A 20,575-nucleotide genomic window follows, 5' to 3' on the forward strand; every position below is an offset into this window, starting at 1 on the left:
CATTCCGCTGAAAAGGCAGGCGCAAAATCCCAAAGTATTTTTTTGAAATATGTAACTTTCACATATTAACAAGTCCAATACAGCAAATCTGGTTAATCTACCCATCGTGTCCGATTTCAAAATGCTTTACAGAGAAAGCACAACATATGATTATGTTAGATCATAGCCAAGTCCAAAAAACACGCAGAAATATAGATAAAATATAGATTTAGATAAAATGAATCACTAACCTTTGATCTTCATCAGATGACACTCATAGGACATCATGTTACACAATACATGTATGTTTTGTTCGATAATGTGCATATTTATATCCATAAATCTCAGTGTACATTGGCGCGTTACGTGCAGTAATGTTTTGATTCAAAAACATCTGGAGATTTTGCAGAAATACTCATAATAAACATTGATAAAAGATAAAACTGTTATTCATAGAATTAAAGATGGACTTCTCCTTAATGCAACCTATGTGTCAGATTTTTTTTTACTTGACGGAAAAAGCATAATCTGAGAACGGAGCTCAGAACCAAAACAGCCAGATGAATATCTGCCATTTTGGAGTAAACAGAAGTTAGAAATTACACCATAAATATTCACTTACCTTTGATCGTCATCAGAAGGCACTCCCAGGAATCCCAGTTCGACGACAAATTACCGCTTTGTTCCATGAAGTCCATAATTTATGTCCAAATAGCCACTTGTTAGCGTGTTCAGCCCAGTAATCCATCTTCATGAGGCACAGGCACTTTGTCCAGACAAACTCGAAAAGTTCCGTTACAGTCCTTTAGAAACATGTCAAACAATGTATGGAATCAATCTTTAGGATGTTTTTAACATAAAACATCAATAATATTCCAACCGGATAATTCCTTTGTCTGAAGAAAAGCACTGGAACGAGAGGTAACTCTGTCGGGAGCGCGCGTCATGAGACCAAGTCACTCTGCCACACCACTGACTCAGAGGTCTCATGAGCCCCTCCTTTATAGTAGAATCCTCATTCAAGTTTCTAAAGATGGTTAACATCTAGTGGAAGCCGTAGGAAGTGCAACTTTATCCATATCTCAATGTGTATTCGGTAGGCCAAGCTTTGAAAAACTATAAACCTCAGATGTCCCACTTCCTGGTTGGATTTGTCTCAGGTTTTCGCCTGCCATATGAGTTCTGTTATACTCACAGACATCATTCAGACATTAACCGTTTTAGAAACTTCAGTGTTTTCTATCCAATACTAATAATAATATGCATATATTAGCATCTGGGACAGAGTAGGAGGCAGTTCACTCTGGGCACGCTATTCATCCAAAAGTGAAAATGCTGCCCCCTATCCCAAAAAGGTTAAGAACTTGGGAGGGGAGGGGGAGCAAAGGATTTAGTGACACTGCCTTGAGCTACGCTGGGCAATGAGATTGCGGGTTTAGACTGAACTCTTTGTTATTTTGGGTGACGGGGTGGCCTAGCTATGCTGTAATTGCAGTCCCGGATAGGGCTGTTGCAGTGACTGTATTACCGCCACACCGGCAGTCATGACTGCAGCAAAATTCCACATGACCGTTGAGTCACGGTAATCTCCTGTTATGTAGTCTGGACATGCGCTGGTAGTACCCAACTCGCTAACTACCATCAGGTCCTAATGGCCTGGTACTCAGGGTTCTATTGTCCCTCCATCAGGTCCTAATGGCCTGGTACTCAGTGTTCTATTGTCCCTCTAACCACTCTAACATCAATGCAAATGAAATCGAAAATCACATCAAACACATCATCAAAACACTATCATGCTTTTAAAACTCACCTCACTGTCATGATCAATTTGAAGAGAGAAGTTCAACAGCAGGTTGAAACTGAGTGTAAAACATGGTTGTTGTGGAGATTTGTTTGAAACCCATATACATATTTGAGTTTTAGTTTTAGATTTAGTTTTCATAACAATCAGTAATCGGCCTTTTTGCTCTATCAAATATCAAATCATAGACTTAACTATAATAAACACACAGAAATACGAGCCTTGGGTCAAATCCGGAAACTTATCACCTCGAAAACAAAACGTTTATTCCGTTCCCTTATTTTATCTAACGGGTGGCATCCTTAAGTCTAAATATTCCTGTTACATTGCACAACCTTCAATGTTATGTGATAATTACGTAAAATTCTTGCTAATTAGTTCGCAAAGAGCCAGGCGGCCCAAACTGTTGCATATACCCTGACTCTGCGTGCAATGAACGCAAGAGAAGTGACACAATTTCACCTGGTTAATATTGCCTGCTAACCTGGATTTCTTTTAGCTAAATATGCAGGTTTAAAAATATATACTTGTGTATTGATTTTAAGAAAGGCATTGATGTTTATGTTTAAGTACACATTGGAGCAACGACAGTCGTTGATTGTTTTTTATAAGATAAGTTTAATGCTAGCTAGCAACTTACCTTGGCTTACTGCATTCGCTTAACAGGCAGGCTCCTCGTGAGGCAGGTGGTTAGAGCGTTGGACTAGTTAACTGTAAGGTTGCAAGTTTGAATCCCCCGAGCTGACAAGGTACAAATCTGTTGTTCTGCCTCGTTCCTAGGCCGTCATTGAAAATAAGGTGTTCTTAACTGACTTGCCTAGTTAAATAAAAAATTCTATAAAGGTGTAAAAAATTTAATTGGCGCCCAAAAATACAGATTTCCGATTGTTATGAAAACTTGAAATCGGCCCTAATTAATCGGCCATTCCGATGAATCGGTCGACCTCTAATATCAATTGTTTTTATGACTCCAGAGTAGTACAGTCGTGGCTAAAAGTTGACCTTTGTCAAGACCTCTGCAATCCTGGCATGTTGTCAATTAACTTCTGGGCCACATCCTGACTGATGGCAGCCCATTCTTGCATAATCAATGCTTGGAGTTTGTCAGAATTTATGGGTTTTTGTTTGTCCACCCGCCTCTTGAGGATTGACCACACATTCTCAGTGGGATTAAGGTCTGGGGAGTTTCCTGGCCATGGACCAAAATATCAATGTTTTGTTTGCCGAGCCACTTAGTTATCACTTTTGCCTTATGGCAAGGTGCTCTATCATGCTGGAAAAGGCATTGTTCGTCACAAAACTGTTCCTGGATGGTTGGGAGAAGTTGCTCTCGGAGGATGTGTTGGTACCATTCTTTATTCATGGCTGTGTTCTTTGGCTGTGTTCAAAATTGTCAGTGAGCCCAGTCCCTTGGCTGAGAAGCAACCCCACACATGAATGGTCTCAGGATGCTTTACTGTTGGCATGACACAGGACTGATGGTAGTGCTCACCTTGTCTTCTCCGGACAAGCTTTTTCCGGATGCCCCAAACAATCGGAAAGGGGATTCATCAGAGAAAATGACATTACCCCAGTCCTCAGCAGTCCAATCCCTGTACCTTTTGCAGAATATCAGTCTGTCCCTGAGGTTTTTTCCTGGAGAGAAGTGGCCTCTTTGCTGCCCTTCTTGACACCAGGCTGTCCTCCAAAAGTCTTTGCCTCACTGTGCGTGCAGATGCACTCACACCTGCCTGCTGCCATTCCTGAGCAAGCTCTGTACTGGTGGTGCCCCGATCCCGCAGCTGAATCAACTTTAGGAGACGGTCCTGGTGCTTGCTGAACTTTCTTGGACGCCCTGAAGCCTTCTTTACAACAATTGAACCGCTCTCCTTGAAGTTCTTGATGATCCGATAAATGGTTGATTTAGGTGCAATCTTACTGGCAGCACAGTATCCTTGCCTGTGAAGCCCTTTTTGTGCAAAGCAATGATGACGGCACGTGTTTCCTTAATCAGCATGACCGAGTGATCTCCAGCCTTGTCCTCGTCAACACTCACACCTGTGTTAACGAGAGAATCACTGACATGTCAGCTGGTCCTTTTGTGGCAGGGCTGAAGTGCAGTGGAAATGTTTTTGGGGGATTCAGTTCATTTGCATGGCAAAGAGGGACTTTGCAATTTATTTGCAATTCATCTGATCACTCTTCATAACATTCTGGAGTATATGCAAATTGCCATCATACAAACTGAGGCAGCAGACTTTGAAAATGAATATTTGTGTAATTTTCAACTTTTGGCCACGACTGTAGGCTATTAGGCTTATCCCATTCCCTGCATTAATTAATTTGTCTGCATGTCTATTCAACATTTGGATGAGAGGAAACCATGCCATGAATGATAGGCCCGTCTTATTTTCACGATTCGGCACATTGAAAACTCAAATTGCTTTGGAAAAAAAGCCTTGTTACCTAATGAAAGCCTATATAACAAAACAATACCTTTACATGAACCTACCAGACGAGCTAAATCACTTCTGTGCTCGCTTCGAGGCAAGCAACACTGAGGCATTCATGAGATCATCAGCTGTTCCGGACGACTGTGTGATCACGCTCTCCGTAGTCAATATGAGTAAGACTTTTAAACAGGTCAAAATACACAAGGCTGCGGGGCCAGACAGATTACCAGGACGTGTGCTCTGGGCATATGCTGACTAACTGGCAGGTGTCTTCACTGACATTTTCAACCTCTCCCTATCTGAGTCTGTAATGCCAATATGTTTCAAGCAGACCACCATAGTCCCTGTGCCCAAGAACACAAAGGCAACCTGCCTAAATGACTACAGACCCGTAGTACTCACGTCCGTAGCCATGAAGTGCTTTGAAAGGCTGTTAATGGCTCACATCAACACCATTATCCCAGAAACCCTAGACCCACTCCAATTTGCATACCGCCCAAACAGATCCACAATCTCAATTGCACTCCACACTGCCCTTTCCCACCTGGACAAACGAGCACTTATCTGAGAATGCTATTCATCGACTAAAGCTCAGCGTTCAACACCATAGTACCCTCCAAAGCTTATCACTAAGCTAAGGATCCTGGGACTAAACACCTCCCTCTGCAACTGGATCCTGGACTTCCTGACGGGCCGCGCCAGGTGGTGAGGGTAGGTAGCAACACATCTGCCACGCTGATCCTCAACACTGGAGCTCCCCAGGGGTGCGTGCTCAGTCCTATACTCCCTGTTGACCCACGACTGCATGGCCAGGCACAACTCCAACACCAAGTTTGCAAACGACACAACAGTGGTAGGCCTGATCAACGACGACACAGCCTATAGGAGGTCAGAGACCTGGCCGGGTGGTGCCAGAATAACAACCTATCCCTCAACGTAACCAAGACTAAGGAGATGATTGTGGACTACAGGAAAAGGAGGACCGAGCATGCCCCCATTCTCATCGACGGGGCTGTAGTGGGACAGGTTGAGAGCTTCAAGTTCCTTGGCGTCCACATCACCCACAAAGTAGAATGTTCCAAACACACCAAGGCAGTTGTGAAGAGGGCACGACAAAGCCTATTCCCCATCAGGAAACTAAAAGATTTGGCATGGGTCCTGAGATCCTCAAACGGTTCTACAGCTGCTACATCGAGAGCATCCTGACTGGTTGCATCACTGCCTGGTACGGCAATTGCTCGGCCTCCGACCGCGAGGCACTACAGAGGGTAGTGCGTACGGCCCAGTACATCACTGTGGCTAAGCTGCCTGCCATCCAGGACATCTATACCAGGCGGTGTCAGAGGAAGGCCCTAAAAATTGTCAAAGACCCCAGCCACCCCAGTCATAGACTGTTCTCTCTACTACCGCATGGCAAGCGGTACCGGAGTGCCAAGTCTAGGACAAAAAGGCTTCTCAACAGTTTTTACCCCCAAGCCATAAGACCCCTGAACACGTAATCAAATGGCTCCCTGGACTATTTGCATTGTGTGCTTCCCCCCCACCCATCCCCTCTTTTACGCTGCTGCTACTCTCTGTTTATCATTTATCATTTTCTTTATAGTCACTTTAATTATACATTCATGTACATACTACCTCAATGGGGAGGCAGGGTAGCCTAGTGGTTAAAGCGTTGGCTTAGTAACCGGAAGGTTGCAAGCTCAAACCCCCGAGCTGACAAGGTACAAATCTGTCGTTCTGCCCCTGAACAGGCAGTTAACCCACTGTTCCTAGGCCGTCATTGAAAATAAGAATTTGTTCTTAACTGACTTGCCTGGTTAAATAAAGGTAAAATAAATAAAAATTGGCCCGATCAACCAGTGCTCCCACACATTGGCTTACCGGGCTATCTGCATTATGTCCCACCACCTGCCAACCCCTCTTTATCACTACTGCTACTCTCTGTTCATCATATATGCATAGTTACTTTAACCATATCTACATGTACATACTACCTCAACCAGCCTGAATAACCGGTGTCTGTATATAGCCTCGCTACTGTTATTTTTCACGATCTTTTTACTGTTTATTTATTTACTTACCTATTGTTCACCTTATACCTTTTTTGTACTATTGGTTAGAGCCTGTAAGTAAGCATTTCACTCTAAGGTCTACGCCTGTTGTATTCGTTGCACATGACAAATAAACTTTGATTTGTGATTCGACATTCAATGTTGTTTAGATGGTCATATATTTAATTGAAACTTAAATTCATTTTCAAAATCGAATAGTCTATAGGCTGCAAAAATAGCTTACGTTTGTTTAGTAGGCTAATAGCTCAAAGGTTTACCAGCCGCATATATATTTATATGACCGCTGTATAGTCTAAATGAATGAAAGCCTGAATTAATGTAATAACTGATAATTCAGTAAACTAATACCTGCTTGCACTTCTCCAGGCTGTGTATCCATCTACCAGGTTGTTGTCCTCCTTGTCCATGATGACTCAAATCCTTCTAAACTGGGGATTTGACTTGCGCAGCATCTGTTTCCACAATGGTGTGTTTCACCGTCATAACCTTTTTCTTTCTTCTGTTAGAAACCTTGGAGTCAAGGAAAATAAACTTGGCAACACATTGTCACGTGGCGAAGGGAATTTTTCCCTGCAAATGGACAAATTTAAACGTTTCAGCTCCACACAAATAGACCTACCAATGGACACAGCCTAGGCTCCCAGCCACGCAGTAAGAAAAAGTAACGGAACTGTTCCAAGCTGCGTGGCTGGGAGCCTAGGCTGTGTCTGCCTCACTGCTCACAGCCTAATGGAATTCGCAACACAATTCAACACTACTAGCTTCTGGGTTTGTCAAACAAATATTTAAAAATAATTGTTCTGAACCGCAAGCTGAACCGCTAGGTTGAAATTGTTATTCATTGTTATTCATTCCACCCGCCAGCTGATTTGATTTGTTACATTTTTTGGGGGGGGTGGTCAACCACAGGGAACCGTGGGTATCTAACTTGATGCAGGACTCTACATCTCCTTTTGGAGATGTTACATGCCTGGAATGTGATGTGAACACAAGCCCTAGAAGAGGTAGTTTTGCTGCTTTGGTCAAAATGGACCAACTGCTTCACTCACGGTCTTTGCTATCGCTGACCTCTGTGCACACTGATCACATAGGCCAAGAAACAAGTTAACCCTTTCCTGCACAGAAAGTGACCCTGTTTGTTTATTTTGTATTCTCTGTTTTGATTTGTCAGTCATAACTTCATGCAGATCAGAACATTTTCCCATGGGGTTTAAATTTCTATTCCGAGAGCACTCATGTAGAGAAATACAGGAACTTTGGATATATCCAATAACTTTGAATATTATGTTCTTTATTCTTGGTATGAGAATCCAAATTAAGTAGGCCTAGTTTGCGTGAGACAGTGGACCTTTATTACGATCATTATTCTTGCTTGAAATGTCCTGGACCAGTGTAGACCTAGAATGATATTAGAAGCAGCACAGTGAGAGAGTTATAGAGACCTGTTTAGATTTCAGTCTAAACCTTTCAACATGGGCTAATTCAGCCTGCTCTGAGAACCTTACTTTAAGGAACGTAAGCTGGGTGGGATTCTGGCATATTACCCGTAGGCTACATCATACATTAACTCATGCACAAATACACAAAACAACTCAGTCGATGATCGTCAGACTGCAGTAATGTATATCAGATTTCTGTGTACTGTGTAATGACATGTGGCAGGGGGAAAGTAACTCAATCCCCTTTGTGCTAAACCACAGAAAAAAACATGTCTTCAACTGAGAAGAGGAAAGTTATGCCAAGAGACAACAGAAGTTATAAAAGACATCCCCCCCACCCACATATCAAGCCAAATTGTCTCCCTACGCTGTAATGACTTCCATCTTGTTTGCTGCCACAATTTCGATATCAAAGCGAAAGCTGAATTCAGACTCTATAACTTGATGGTTTGTTGGAATGAAAAGGATTTGAATGTATTTCATCATACTCTCTCATCATACCTCCTTTTTACCCATCTTTCTCGTCTTTGTTGCTGTCAGTTTACTCGGTTCACTTGTGTGGTTGTTTCCACAGTAACCACTTTCCCCATGACTGACAATGAATAGTGTCCGTCTCCATGACAACTATAGGCTAACCCTTTAAAAGCTCTGGTTTATTTTCAGAGTTTGGCACTGAACTGAAATATAAGGAATGGATTGAAAGTCTTGAGTCTTGAAATTGGTGCAGTAGATGTAGATCCATGTCTGTGGGGATGATGTAGCAGGGTCTTCCCTCCTTAATGGACTCAGCTTGGAATCTGTCCACCTCCATCACCCTGCCACCCCTTAACACACTGTGTCCTGACTCTTTCTCCATTACATGTGGCTTGTCTCCCAGCGTCAGAGCTGATGACAGAGGCAGTAGTTATCGGCGCATTTGGGAAGCACACTCCTTCAGTGTCTGTCAGTAAACTTTGCATTTAGTCTACACAGTCAGGAGGGCATTCATGGGTTGAGATATTGGATGATGTATTTTGTGCTAGGGTTGGACGGTATCCAGACTGTCATACTGTTTTCTGTACCATACCGGCATAAATGTTGTTACCAGAAATGCAAAAAAAGGCATGTTGTATTTTGAGCCTTTAAAATCAAAGAAAATAGTGGTTTGTGGTTGATATTGCAGTATGTATTTAGTTTGAACAATTTAAATGAGCTAGCATGAGACTGGTTTCGTCTAGACAAAATCTTGCTTAGCAACCAGATAACGTGTTCTGTGGAGAGAAAGTAATGTTGATCCAGAGCATCCCAAACGTGTATGACAGCATGTTCAGGTTCCCGCCAATATCCAGCAACTTCGCACAGCCATTGAAGAGGAGTGGGACAACATTCCACAGGCCACAATAAACAGCCTGATCAACTCTATGTGAAGGAGATGTATCGCGCTGAATGAGGCAGATGGTGGTCACACCAGATACAAACTGGTTTTCTGATCCACGCCTCTACCTTTTTTAATGTTATCTGTGTCAACAGATGCATGTCTGTATTCCCAGTCATGTGAAATCCATAGATTAGGGCCTATTTAATTTATTTCAACTGAATTATTTCCTTATGAACTAACTCAAGTAAAATCTTTGAAATTATTTCATGTTGAGTTTTACATTTTTCTTCAGTGGACTTTCATGAAAGCTTGCCAACTTAAAATACAAAGTCAATGTTTGATCACTCCATCTACAAGTAATTACAACGCCTAACCAGCCTATAGGCTTAGGGAAAGAAGATACAATTCTTTTCAAGTATTTGGAATTAATTGTTACCTCGACAACAGTCAAGCCAAAGAAGGCTTGCCTCCCTCCCTCAACCATGCTGTGATGTTAACGTCTTCGATATAGGGGGCGTTCTTTTAATTTTTGGATAAAAAAAACGTTCCCATTTTAAACAAGATATTTTGTCACGAAAAGATGCTCGACTATGCATATAATTGACAGCTTTGGAAAGAAAACACTCTGACGTTTCCAAAACTGCAAAGATATTATCTGTGAGTGCCACAGACCTGATGCTACAGGCGAAACCAAGATGAAATTTCAAACAGGAAATGGCCCAGATTTTGAAGGCGCTGTGTTCCAATGTCTCCTTATATGGCTGTGAATGTGCCAGGAATGAGCCTACACTTTCTGTCGTTTCCCCAAGGTGCCTGCCGCATAGTGATGTATTTGTAGGCATATCATTGGAAGATTGACCATAAGAGACTACATTTACCAGGTGCCCGCTTGGTGTCCTCCGTCGAAATTATTGCGTAATCTCCAGCTGCGTGCATTTTTCCATTTGCTTCAGAGGAGAAACCCAACTGCCACGAATGATTTATCATCGAATAGATATGTGAAAAACACCTTGAGGATTGATTCTAAACAACGTTTGCCATGTTTCTGTCGATATTATGGAGTTAATTTGGAAAAAAGTTTGCCGTTGTAATGACTGAATTTTCGGGGGTTTTTCTTAGCCAAACGTGATGAACAAAACGGAGCGATTTCTCCTACACAAATAATCTTTTTGGAAAAACTGAACATTTGCTATCTAACTGAGTCTCCTCATTGAAAACATCCGAAGTTCTTCAAAGGTAAATGATTTTATTTGAATGCTTTTCTTGTTTTTATGAAAATGTTGCCTGCTGAATGCTAGGCTTAATGCTATGCTAGCTATCAATACTCTTACACAAATGCTTGTGTAGCTATGGTTGAAAAGCATATTTTGAAAATCTGAGATGACAGTGTTGTTAACAAAAGGCTAAGCTTGTGAGCCAATATTTATTTCATTTCATTTGCGATTTTCATGAATAGTTAACGTTGCGTTATGGTAATGAGCTTGAGGCTATGATTACGCTTCCGGATACGGGATTGCTCGACGCAAGAAGTTAATGAGTTATATTTTAGGATACAGGGGCTTGCGAAAGTATTTGCCCTCCTTGGCATTTTCCCTATTTTGCTGCCATACAACCTGGAATTAACATGGATATTTGCGGGGTTTGTATCATTTGATTTACACAACATGCCTACCACTTTGAAGATGCAAAATATGTTTTATTGGGAAACAAACAAGAAATAAGACAACATAAACTAAAGTTGAGCATAACTATTCACCACCCCCCCTCTCTAGTCACCTTCTGGAGAAATTACAGCTGCAAGTCTCTTGGGGTATTTCTCTATAAGCTTGGCACATCTAGCCACTGGGATTTTTGCCGATTTCTTCAATGCAAAACCTCTCCAGCTCCTTGAAGTTGGATGGGTTCCGCTGGTGTACAGCAATCTACGTCATACCACAGATTCTCAATTGGATTGAGGTCTGGGCTTTGACTGGGCCATTCCAAAACATTTAAATGTTTCCCCTTAAACCACTTGAGTGTGTTGCTTGCAGTATGCTTGGGGTCATTGTCCTGAAGGAAGTTGAACCTCTGTCCCAGTCTCAAATCTCTGGAAGACTGAAACAGGTTTCCCTCAAGAATTTTCCTGTATTTAGTGCCATCATTCCTTCAATTCTGACCAGTTTCCCAATCTTTGCCGATGGATAAACATCCCCACCGCATGATGCTGCCACCATCATGCTTCACTGTGGGGATGATGTTCTCGGGGTGATGAGGTGTTGGGTTTGCACCAGACATAGTGTTTTCCTTGATGGCCAAAAATCTCAATTTTAGTCTCATCTAACCAGAGTACCTTCTTCCAGATGTTTGGGGAGTCTCCCACATGCCTTTTGGTGAAAACCAAACGTGATTGCTTATCTTTTTCTTCAAGCTATGGCTTTTTTCTGGCCACTCTTTCGCAAAGCCCAGCTCTGTGGAGTGTACGGCTTAAAGTGGTCCTATTGACAGATACTCCAATCTCCGCTGTGGAGCTTTGCAGCTCCTTCAGGGTTATCTTTGGTCTGATTGTTTCCTCTGATTAATGCCCTCCTTGCCTGGTCTGTGAGTTTTGGTGGGCGGCCCTCTCTTGCCAGGTTTGTTGTGGTGCCATATTCTTTCCATTTCTTAATAATGTATTTAATTGTGCTCCGTGGGATGTTCAACGTTTTGGATATTTTATCACCCAACCCTGATCTGTACTTCTCCACAACTTTGTCCCTGACCTGTTTTGAGAGCTCCTTGGTCTTCATGGTGCCGCTTGCTTGGTGGTACCCCTTGCTTAGTGGTGTTGCAGACTCTTTCAGAACAGGTGTGTGTATATATACTGAGATCATGTGACACTTAGATTGCGCACATGTGGCCTTTATTTAACTAATTATGTGACTTCTGAAGGTAATTGGTTGCACCAGATCTTATTTAGGGGCTTCATAGTAAAGTGGGTAAATACATATGCACGCAACACTTTTCCGTTTAAATATTTTTAGAATGTTTTGAAACAAGTTAATTTTTTCATTTCACTTCACCAATTTGGACTATTTGTATGTCCATTACATAAAATACAAATAAAAAATCCATTTAAATTACAGGTTGTAATGCAACAAAATAAAGAGAATTCCAAGGTGGCGAATACTTTTGCAAGGCACTGTAATGTGACAGGTTTGGAATTTAATGTAAGTCGTCAAAAGCGAACAAACTGTCCAAGGGTTGTATGCGGTGGTTTCCCTGGCCAACATAGCCTACAGTCTGTAAAAGCTTGACTAATTACCCTCTTTGGCTGTCCTTGGGTCAGATTATCATGAACAGTTTGACAAGAAAAGCACAGAGCAGAAATGCTTTAAAATTTCCAAGAAAGTCTTGAAAGCTACGCCGACCTTGCTTCGCAGTGATGGGCTGTGGAGATATGGCCTCACATGAGCCTTGTAAAGTGCTTCACATCCCTAGTGATTTTGCATTAGCTCTGGTAATTGCTGGATTCCTCAATACGATATGTGTGACCAATCAGACTGAATGGAAGCCAGATTGAATGGATAGATGAAAAGAGCTCCAGTAACAATTTTGGACATTCATTTTTGTTTCCTAGAGATTTGACATGTCTCTGTCTGCCTGCTTTCTCTGTCTACATGGACTTGCAGTGTAGGGCTTGAGAGACTGCCCCTGAAACCTTTCTACTTGTCATTGCATTTAGATCTCGTTCTTGTGTCAAACCGCTTCGGCCAGTAGTGTAGCCTAGTGCTTTTCAAACAATTAGGTCTACCTTGTTTTTACTCCTCGTCGTGATACGCTTTGCCCTTCATGTCTTACATTTTCAGGCACCTATCTCTTTCTAAGGCATTGAACTGTTAAACCTTGTCCATTCCCTACAGATGAGACCAGCTCACCTTGAATGGATTTCATGTCACTTTAGCTGGAGGAAAATAGGCAGGGATTAGGCCTCTCCAGCCTGCTGTGTGTTGTAAATTCAATCGATCAGCAAGCCTTGCATCTGGCCTGCATTGACAGGGATAAACACATGAGTGCTTAGGGCTCAGAATGCTCAGAATCACCCTCCATTACTGTGTGAGCTCTCCAGAGCAAGGAGAAATGTGAGCGGTAGGGACCAGAGATTCAGGTCATCTGTGAGATTTATTAATCTGCCCACTGTGGTGTACTACTACAGATGTAGAATCAAAATGTGACCAATATTGTCGCAGCAAAATAATCGTGCAGCAACAGGATTTTAATGTTTAGTCCATAATGTTGCTGGATTGGTGGTTAGACTATTAGCTGGCCAAAATTTGGCAACATGAAAAGTCCAGTACTGTTATTAATAACCTGGGCGGCAGATGTCCAACGCTCTAACCACTAGGCTTAGTAACCGAAAGGTTGCAAGATCGTATCCCCAAGCTGACAAGGTAAAAATCTGTCGTTCTGCCCCTGAACAAGGCAGTTAACCCACTGTTCCTAGGCCGTCATTGAAAATAAGAATTTGTTCTTAACTGACTTGCCTAGTTAAATAAAGGTAAAAAGTAATTTAAAAAGACCTTGTTTTCTATCCAATACTACCATGCATATGTATATCCTAGCTTCTGGGTCTGAGTAACAGGCAGTTTACTTTGGGAACATTTGTCATCCAAACATCAAAATACTGCCCCCTACCCCAGAGAGGTTAACAAGCCCAGGATGAGCAGAAAGGAACAATCACTCTGCTCATCCTCGCCTGGGTTAACCCTCCCACAGAGGGGGCAGGTTAGTGTCCACAGGTATCTATACCATCCATATGATGACAGCAGAAAGACATTCAAACTGTAATTTTATTCCATCTTGCTTAGCGGTTTCCATCATTAAAAGCAGACAATGGCTCTGGATTGATGGACACACTATTGGACTGCTTTGGTCAGAGTGAATGACTCTTAGCTCCACTCTGGCCTTCTATACTGCAGGGTCATGGTGGTGATGGGCTATATATATCAAGCTCCAGCTCTAGCAGGGCTCAACTTGGCTCTGAGGATTTGGCCTGGTAATGGATTACATCGTCAGGCAGGGCAGGAGCAGGCCTCTGGAGTACATCTTCCTCACTGTAATCTCTCCTCACAGGGACAGCTGTGCTCAGAACGACATGATCTCTCAACAGACAGAGGTGGAGGGGGATCCACTGGGTCTGTACTACCTCATGGGAATGAGAGCTTCACCATGGAGTGGGTTGTATGCATTCATAGTCAGTCTTTGCAACTCCGTTGCTACACCATCTCCCGTGCACTTAATCGTGTGTCTCCCTGTCCCTCTCTCCCAGACTATGTCAGAGAGGGTGACGATGTCAGTGAGTTGGTATGTATGCTCACCCTTGGTTGAGCTGTAGAAAGAGGCTCACTATGACCTGCCTCTGGTCTGTAAGTCTGCTATACCCTCTGCTCTACCAGCATGTGACTGTGGAAGAGTCAGTGCTCAGACACACACACAGACACAGACAATTTCCAGGCACACAGCAGATCATATTTAGTCCATCTCTGGCAGAACGGGAAACGTGGATATTAGTCCAGCCAGCGCTGCTATTATCCCATCATTGTGCAGAGTAGACCCTAGCTGATGTCCCAGACAACAGGACAGAGGACACTACCACCATGTTTCATCCACACGGCTCTACTTTTACCCTCACTTTCTGTGGGAACTCATTTTCTCTGCTGCTCTGGGAACTTGGTGAAACAGGAGCTACTTTTGCTGTTTCACTGTTACTTGATCACTTTTTATAGCAGGTCCAGATTTGGTGTGTTAGCCAGCTGGCGACAGCAGCTGCTGCCCAGTCTTGGTATTAATAAGGCTTACAGGATGTAGTATCCTCCAGCTTGCCTGGCAGCAGCCTTACTGAGGGATGGGAACTTGGGATGGGCATTGACCAGGGTGGGCCCTGGGGGCAGGCCAGCAAGCCAGGCACATGCAGCCACCCAGAAAAGATAGCCAGTGGATTGGAAGACACTGTCAGTCACACCCCCAATCTGGCCATCAAATCAAATTTTATTTGTCACATACACATGGTTAGCAGATGTTAATGCGAGTGTAGCAAAATGCTTGTGCTTCTAGTTCCGACAATGCAGTAATAACCAACAAGTAATCTAGCTAACAATTCCAAAACTACTACCTTATAGACACAAGTGTAAGGGGATAAAGAATATGTACATAAAGATATATGAATGAGTGATGGTACAGAGCGGCATAGGCAAGATACAGTAGATGGTATTGAGTGCAGTATATACATATGAGATGAGTATGTAAACAAAGTGGCATAGTTAAAGTGGCTAGTGATACATGTATTACATAAGGATGCAGTAGATGATATAGAGTACAGTATATACGTATACATATGAGATGAATAATGTAGGGTATGTAAACATTATATTAGGTAGCATTGTTTAAGTTGGCTAGGGATATATTTTACATAATTTCCCATCAATTCCCATTATTAAAGTGGCTGGAGTTGAGTCAGTGTGTTGGCAGCAGACACTCAATGTTAGTGGTGGCTGTTTAACAGTCTGATGGCCTTGAGATAGAAGCTGTTTTTCAGTCTCTCGGTCTCAGCTTTGATGCACCTGTACTGACCTCGCCTTCTGGATGATAGCGGGGTGAACAGGCAGTGGCTCGAGTGGTTGTTGTCCTTGATGATCTTTATGGCCTTCCTGTGACATCGGGTGGTGTAGGTGTCCTGGAGGGCAGGTAGTTTGCCCCCGGTGATGCGTTGTGCAGACCTCACTACCCTCTGGAGAGCCTTACGGTTGTGAGCGGAGCAGTTGCCGTACCAGGCGCTGATACAGCCCGACAGGATGCTCTCGATTGTGCATCTGTAGAAGTTTGTGAGTGCTTTTGGTGACAAGCCGAATTTCTTCAGCCTCCTGAGGTTGAAGAGGCGCTGCTGCGCCTTCTTCACGATGCTGTCTGTGTGGGTGGACCAATTCAGTTTGTCTGTGATGTGTACGCAGAGGAACTTAACTTACTACCCTCTCCACTACTGTTCCATCGATGTGGATAGGGGGGTGTTCCCTCTGCTGTTTCCTGAAGTCCACAATCATCTCCTTAGTTTTGTTGACGTTGAGTGTGAGGTTATTTTCCTGACACCACACTGAGGGCTCTCACCTCCTCCCTCTAGGCCGTCTCGTCGTTGTTGGTAATCAAGCCTACCACTGTTGTGTGGTCCGCAAACTTGATGACTGAGTTGGAGGCGTGCGTGGCCACGCAGTCGTGGGTGAACAGGTAGTACAGGAGAGGGCTCAGAACGCATCCTTGTGGGGCCCCAGTGTTGAGGATCAGCGGGGTGGAGATGTTGTTGCCTACCCTCACCACCTGGGGGCGGCCCGTCAGGAAGTCCAGTACCCAGTTGCACAGGGCGGGGTCGAGACCCAGGGTCTCGAGCTTGATGACGAGCTTGGAGGGCACTATGGTGTTAAATGCCGAGCTGTTGTCGATGAACAGCATTCTCACATAGGTATTTCTCTTGTCCAGATGGGTTAGGGCAGTGTGCAGTGTGGTTGAGATTGCATCGTCTGTGGACCTATTTGGGCGGTAAGCAAATTGGAGTGGGTCTAGGGTGAGAGGGTGAGGTAGAGTGGAGGTGATATGGTCCTTGACTAGTCTCTCAAAGCACTTCATGATGACGGAAGTGAGTGCTACGGGGGGCGGTAGTCGTTTAGCTCAGTTACCTTAGCTTTCTTGGGAACAGGAACAATGGTGGCCCTCTTGAAGCATGTGGGAACAACAGACTGGGATAGGGATTGATTGAATATGTCCGTAAACATACCAGCCAGCTGGTCTGTGCATGCTCTGAGGGCGCGGCTGGGGATGCCGTCTGGGCCTGCAGCCTTGCGAGGGTTGACGCGTTTAAATGTTTTCCTCACGTCGGCTGCAGTGAAGGAGAGTCCGCATGTTTTAGTTGCGGGCCGTGTCAGTGGCACTGTATTGTCCTCAAAGCGGGCAAAAAAGTTATTTAGTCTGCCTGGGAGCAAGACATCCTGGTCCGTGACGGGGCTGGTTTTCTTTTTGTAATCCGTGATTGACTGTAGACCCTGCCACATACCTCTTGTGTCTGAGCTGTTGAATTGAGATTCTACTTTGTCTCTATACTGACGCTTAGCTTGTTTGATTGCCTTGCGGGGGGAATAGTTACACTGTTTGCATCAATACCCACCTCTCACATCACACAATTCTTGAAGTTTTGGCTGCATGAATTTATGCTAGTCGACCTGAGATCATCTGAAAACTGAGATGGTTACTTTTTTACCAGCCAGTGTTTGAACATTGTTGCTTCCTTAGCTTCAGCTTTGGACTCCCATCCTCCACTCAAGCACCAAAGAATGGTAGGCTTATAATAGTGTGGCCAGGTTGGTGGGAGTGCTGGCTCCCACCTTCTGACCCTGGCAGCGACCCTGGTTCTGTAGCATCGTGGATATGGCCAGGCTCCCAAGGTGTTGCCATCTGGAGAATGGTGATGGAACAGGCCTCTGCCATAAATCTGCTGAATAGTCAATCCACCAATGCTCCCTGATTCACAATATCTTTGCATACCTAGTAGGGTTTGGCCATACTCGTAATCGTATCTGTAAATGTACAGTTTATAGTCGGATCAGATGATATTGGTGATCGGGGGGGGGAAAAAAAGTTTTTTGATATGCCTAAGTAGATGTGGGCAAAATACCTCATTGCACGTTCTCACTGCAATTTAGGTGTGTGTGTCTGTGTCCCTCAACTTGCAGCAGGCAGACAAGTTTTCTGTCACTCGGCGTTTTCATTATTTTTACTTCATTTTTTATTTTTTACTTGCCCCGCTTGTAAGATATTTGACACATTTATAGCTTGATAGCAAACGTTCTTGCTGTGTGATTTATCATAGTAGCAGGCAGCAGCAATCTATATTATCAGACCAAAAACATGGAGGAAAAGTGATTGGGTGAAATTATGGAGAAATACAACTTCACTCTCCAATCAGGGCAATCAATCAAATTTATTTATAAAGCCCTTCTTACATCAGCTGATGTCACAAAGTGTTGTACAGAAACCCAGCCTAAAATCCCAAGCAGCAAACAATGAACCCAGGAAGAAACCTAGAGAGGAACCAGGCTATGAGGGGTGGCCAGTCCTCTTCTGGCTGTGCTGGGTGGAGATTATAACAGAAGATGGCCAAGATGTTCAAATGTTCATAGCTGACCAGCCGGGTCAAAAAATAATAATCACAGTGGTTGTCGAGGGTGCAACAGTTCAGCACCTTAGGAGTAAATGTCAGTTGGTTTTTCATAACCGATCATTCAGAGTATCTCTACCGCTCCTGCTGTCTCTAGAGAGTTGAAAACAGCAGGTCTGGGACAGGTAGCACGTCCGGTGAACAGGTCAGGGTTCCATAGCCGCAGGCAGAACAGTTGAAACTGGAGCAGCAGCACGGCCAGGTGGACTGGGGACAGCAAGTAGTCATCAGGCCAGGTAGTCCTGAGGCATGGTCCTAGGGCTCAGGTCCTCCGAGAGTAAGAAAGGGAGAGAGAGCATACTTAAATTCACAAAGGACACCAGATAAGACAGGAGAGATACTCCAGATAGAACAGACAGACCCTAGCCCCCCGACACACAAACTACTGCCGCATAAGTACTGGAGGCTGAGACCGGAGGGGTCGGGAGACACTGTGACCCCGTCCGATGATACCCCCGGACAGGGCCAAACAGGCAGGATATAACCCCACCCAATTTTCCAAAGCACAGCCCTCACACCACTAGAGGAATATCTTCAATCACCATCCTGAGACCAGGCCAAGTATAGCCCACAAAGATTTCCGCCACGCCACTATCCAAGGGGGGGCGCCAACCCGGACAGGAAGATCACGTCAGTGACACACCCCTCCTAGGGACGGCATGGAAGAGAACCAGTAAGCCAGTGACTGTAATAGGGTTAGAGGCAGAGAATCCCAGTGGAGAGAGGGGAACCGGCCAGGCAGAGGCAGCAAGGGCGGTTCGTTGCTCCAGTGCCTTTCTGAGTATCGTTCTCACATAGTGCCAACTAACACTGATGTAAACATGACTATAGATAATTTTCCCTCTCGCCTCTGTCTACACATACAGGGATGTATGCTACCTTTCTCCCACTTATCAATCTCAGCAACCTATCACTTCCTTTTAGTGTCCCTAACTTGGCCTTTATGATCAAATGTGATTTTGCTTGGCATTGACTTTCACACCACAGTCAATGAATGAGAGCGTAAGTACTCTGTGAACGGCAGCACTGCTGTCCTCCCGCTGCAGGCATCTTCCCTCCTGCTGTTGAACATCATACTAATGGAATAATAATAATAATCCTCACCTCTCTGTGCCCTGGTCCATGTCATCTTGCCTCATAACAATCCATCCTCTCTGAGAGACTAAAGCATGTTTAGGATCACCTCTCCTTCTATGTTGTGAATTTGGGGACAGTTCAATGATGAGCGTTTTTGATAATGACATTTTTTGACGTGTGTTTGAAATTATGAACGGTTTTACCAGTCCGATCAGGTGCTGTTCCTCGTCCTTCTATTCCTGGGCTACAGTGGTCACATCATTCAGATGGGCTAGTGTGGTACAGAACTTTTTGAGCAAGGCTCAACTCTATAGTACAGTTTTTCATAGTAAGTGTCCGACTTAAAGTAACAGAATGACATTTTGTTTGTTTGATAAACCATAAGGACTCCACGTCACACATTCATTAATATCCCCCTCAAGGAATGCCTCACATCTGCCCCCCCTCCGGCTCCTCGTCAGTAATGAAATCGGAAGTGACAGTGCATGGCCTGGCCATATCAGCTCTAATGATAAAGCGATTACAGTAATAAGTACCTGCAAGATCAGACCGAACTAACGGGATAAAACTCAATGATCTGTCATTAGATCAGATTACAGGGCAGACACTGGGGAAGCCCTGGCCCAGGGTGAGGAGGGTGCTGAGGGGGTGGGATAGAGACAGGCGTCCGGATAATTGTCTGTAAACGGAGGTCACGAGTCTCCATATCTAATATCTACGCTCTGCTTTGAAATGGGGCTGGGCGTGGAGGATAATTATATCCACTTCCGAAACGACACTTTCTTGGCCAGCAAACACGTGCCGACGATTCTCATGATAGTCGTATGTTTGACTTAGCGCAGCCTACTCTGAATACTTCAGAACTTGCATACACTGAGGATCTGTGAGTCTAACTCTGCCTCTCTTATCTTTCTTTCCCATAGCTGTCCCTTCCTGTCGGTGCAGCTCACCCCAGCCATCCCAGTGATAGGGGGGGTGCTATTTGTCTTTGTGCTGGGGACTCTCTTCAGGACGAGCTTCAGTGACCCGGGGGTCCTGCCCCGAGCTACACCTGACGAGGCTGCAGACCTGGAGAGACAGATCGGTAAGAAGACTTCTATTAGTTCTTTGTAGTGTATTTATCCCTCCTTCTCAATCATCCCTGTCCACAAACACTCCCTCCTAGGGATGTGAACATTAAAACGTTTAAACCAAATTGGGATCC

At 44.1% G+C, this 20,575-nt stretch overlaps 1 protein-coding gene across 7 annotated transcripts in view; it reads left to right on the plus strand.

The window, feature by feature from the left end:
• LOC112261969 (palmitoyltransferase ZDHHC14-like) overlaps positions 1 to 20,575 on the plus strand; it is a 75,563-nt gene that overhangs the window by 15,946 nt on the left and 39,042 nt on the right. For all 7 annotated transcript variants that reach the window (XM_042330095.1, XM_042330091.1, XM_042330097.1 and 4 more), the window contains one exon: positions 20,295 to 20,455. In XM_042330095.1, the coding sequence (XP_042186029.1) occupies positions 20,295 to 20,455 (161 nt within the window). The remainder of the gene's footprint in view (positions 1 to 20,294; positions 20,456 to 20,575) is intronic.

Source organism: Oncorhynchus tshawytscha, linkage group LG11 (genome assembly GCF_018296145.1).
Source record: "Oncorhynchus tshawytscha isolate Ot180627B linkage group LG11, Otsh_v2.0, whole genome shotgun sequence".
In the NCBI taxonomy this organism is placed as follows: Eukaryota; Metazoa; Chordata; class Actinopteri; order Salmoniformes; family Salmonidae; genus Oncorhynchus; species Oncorhynchus tshawytscha.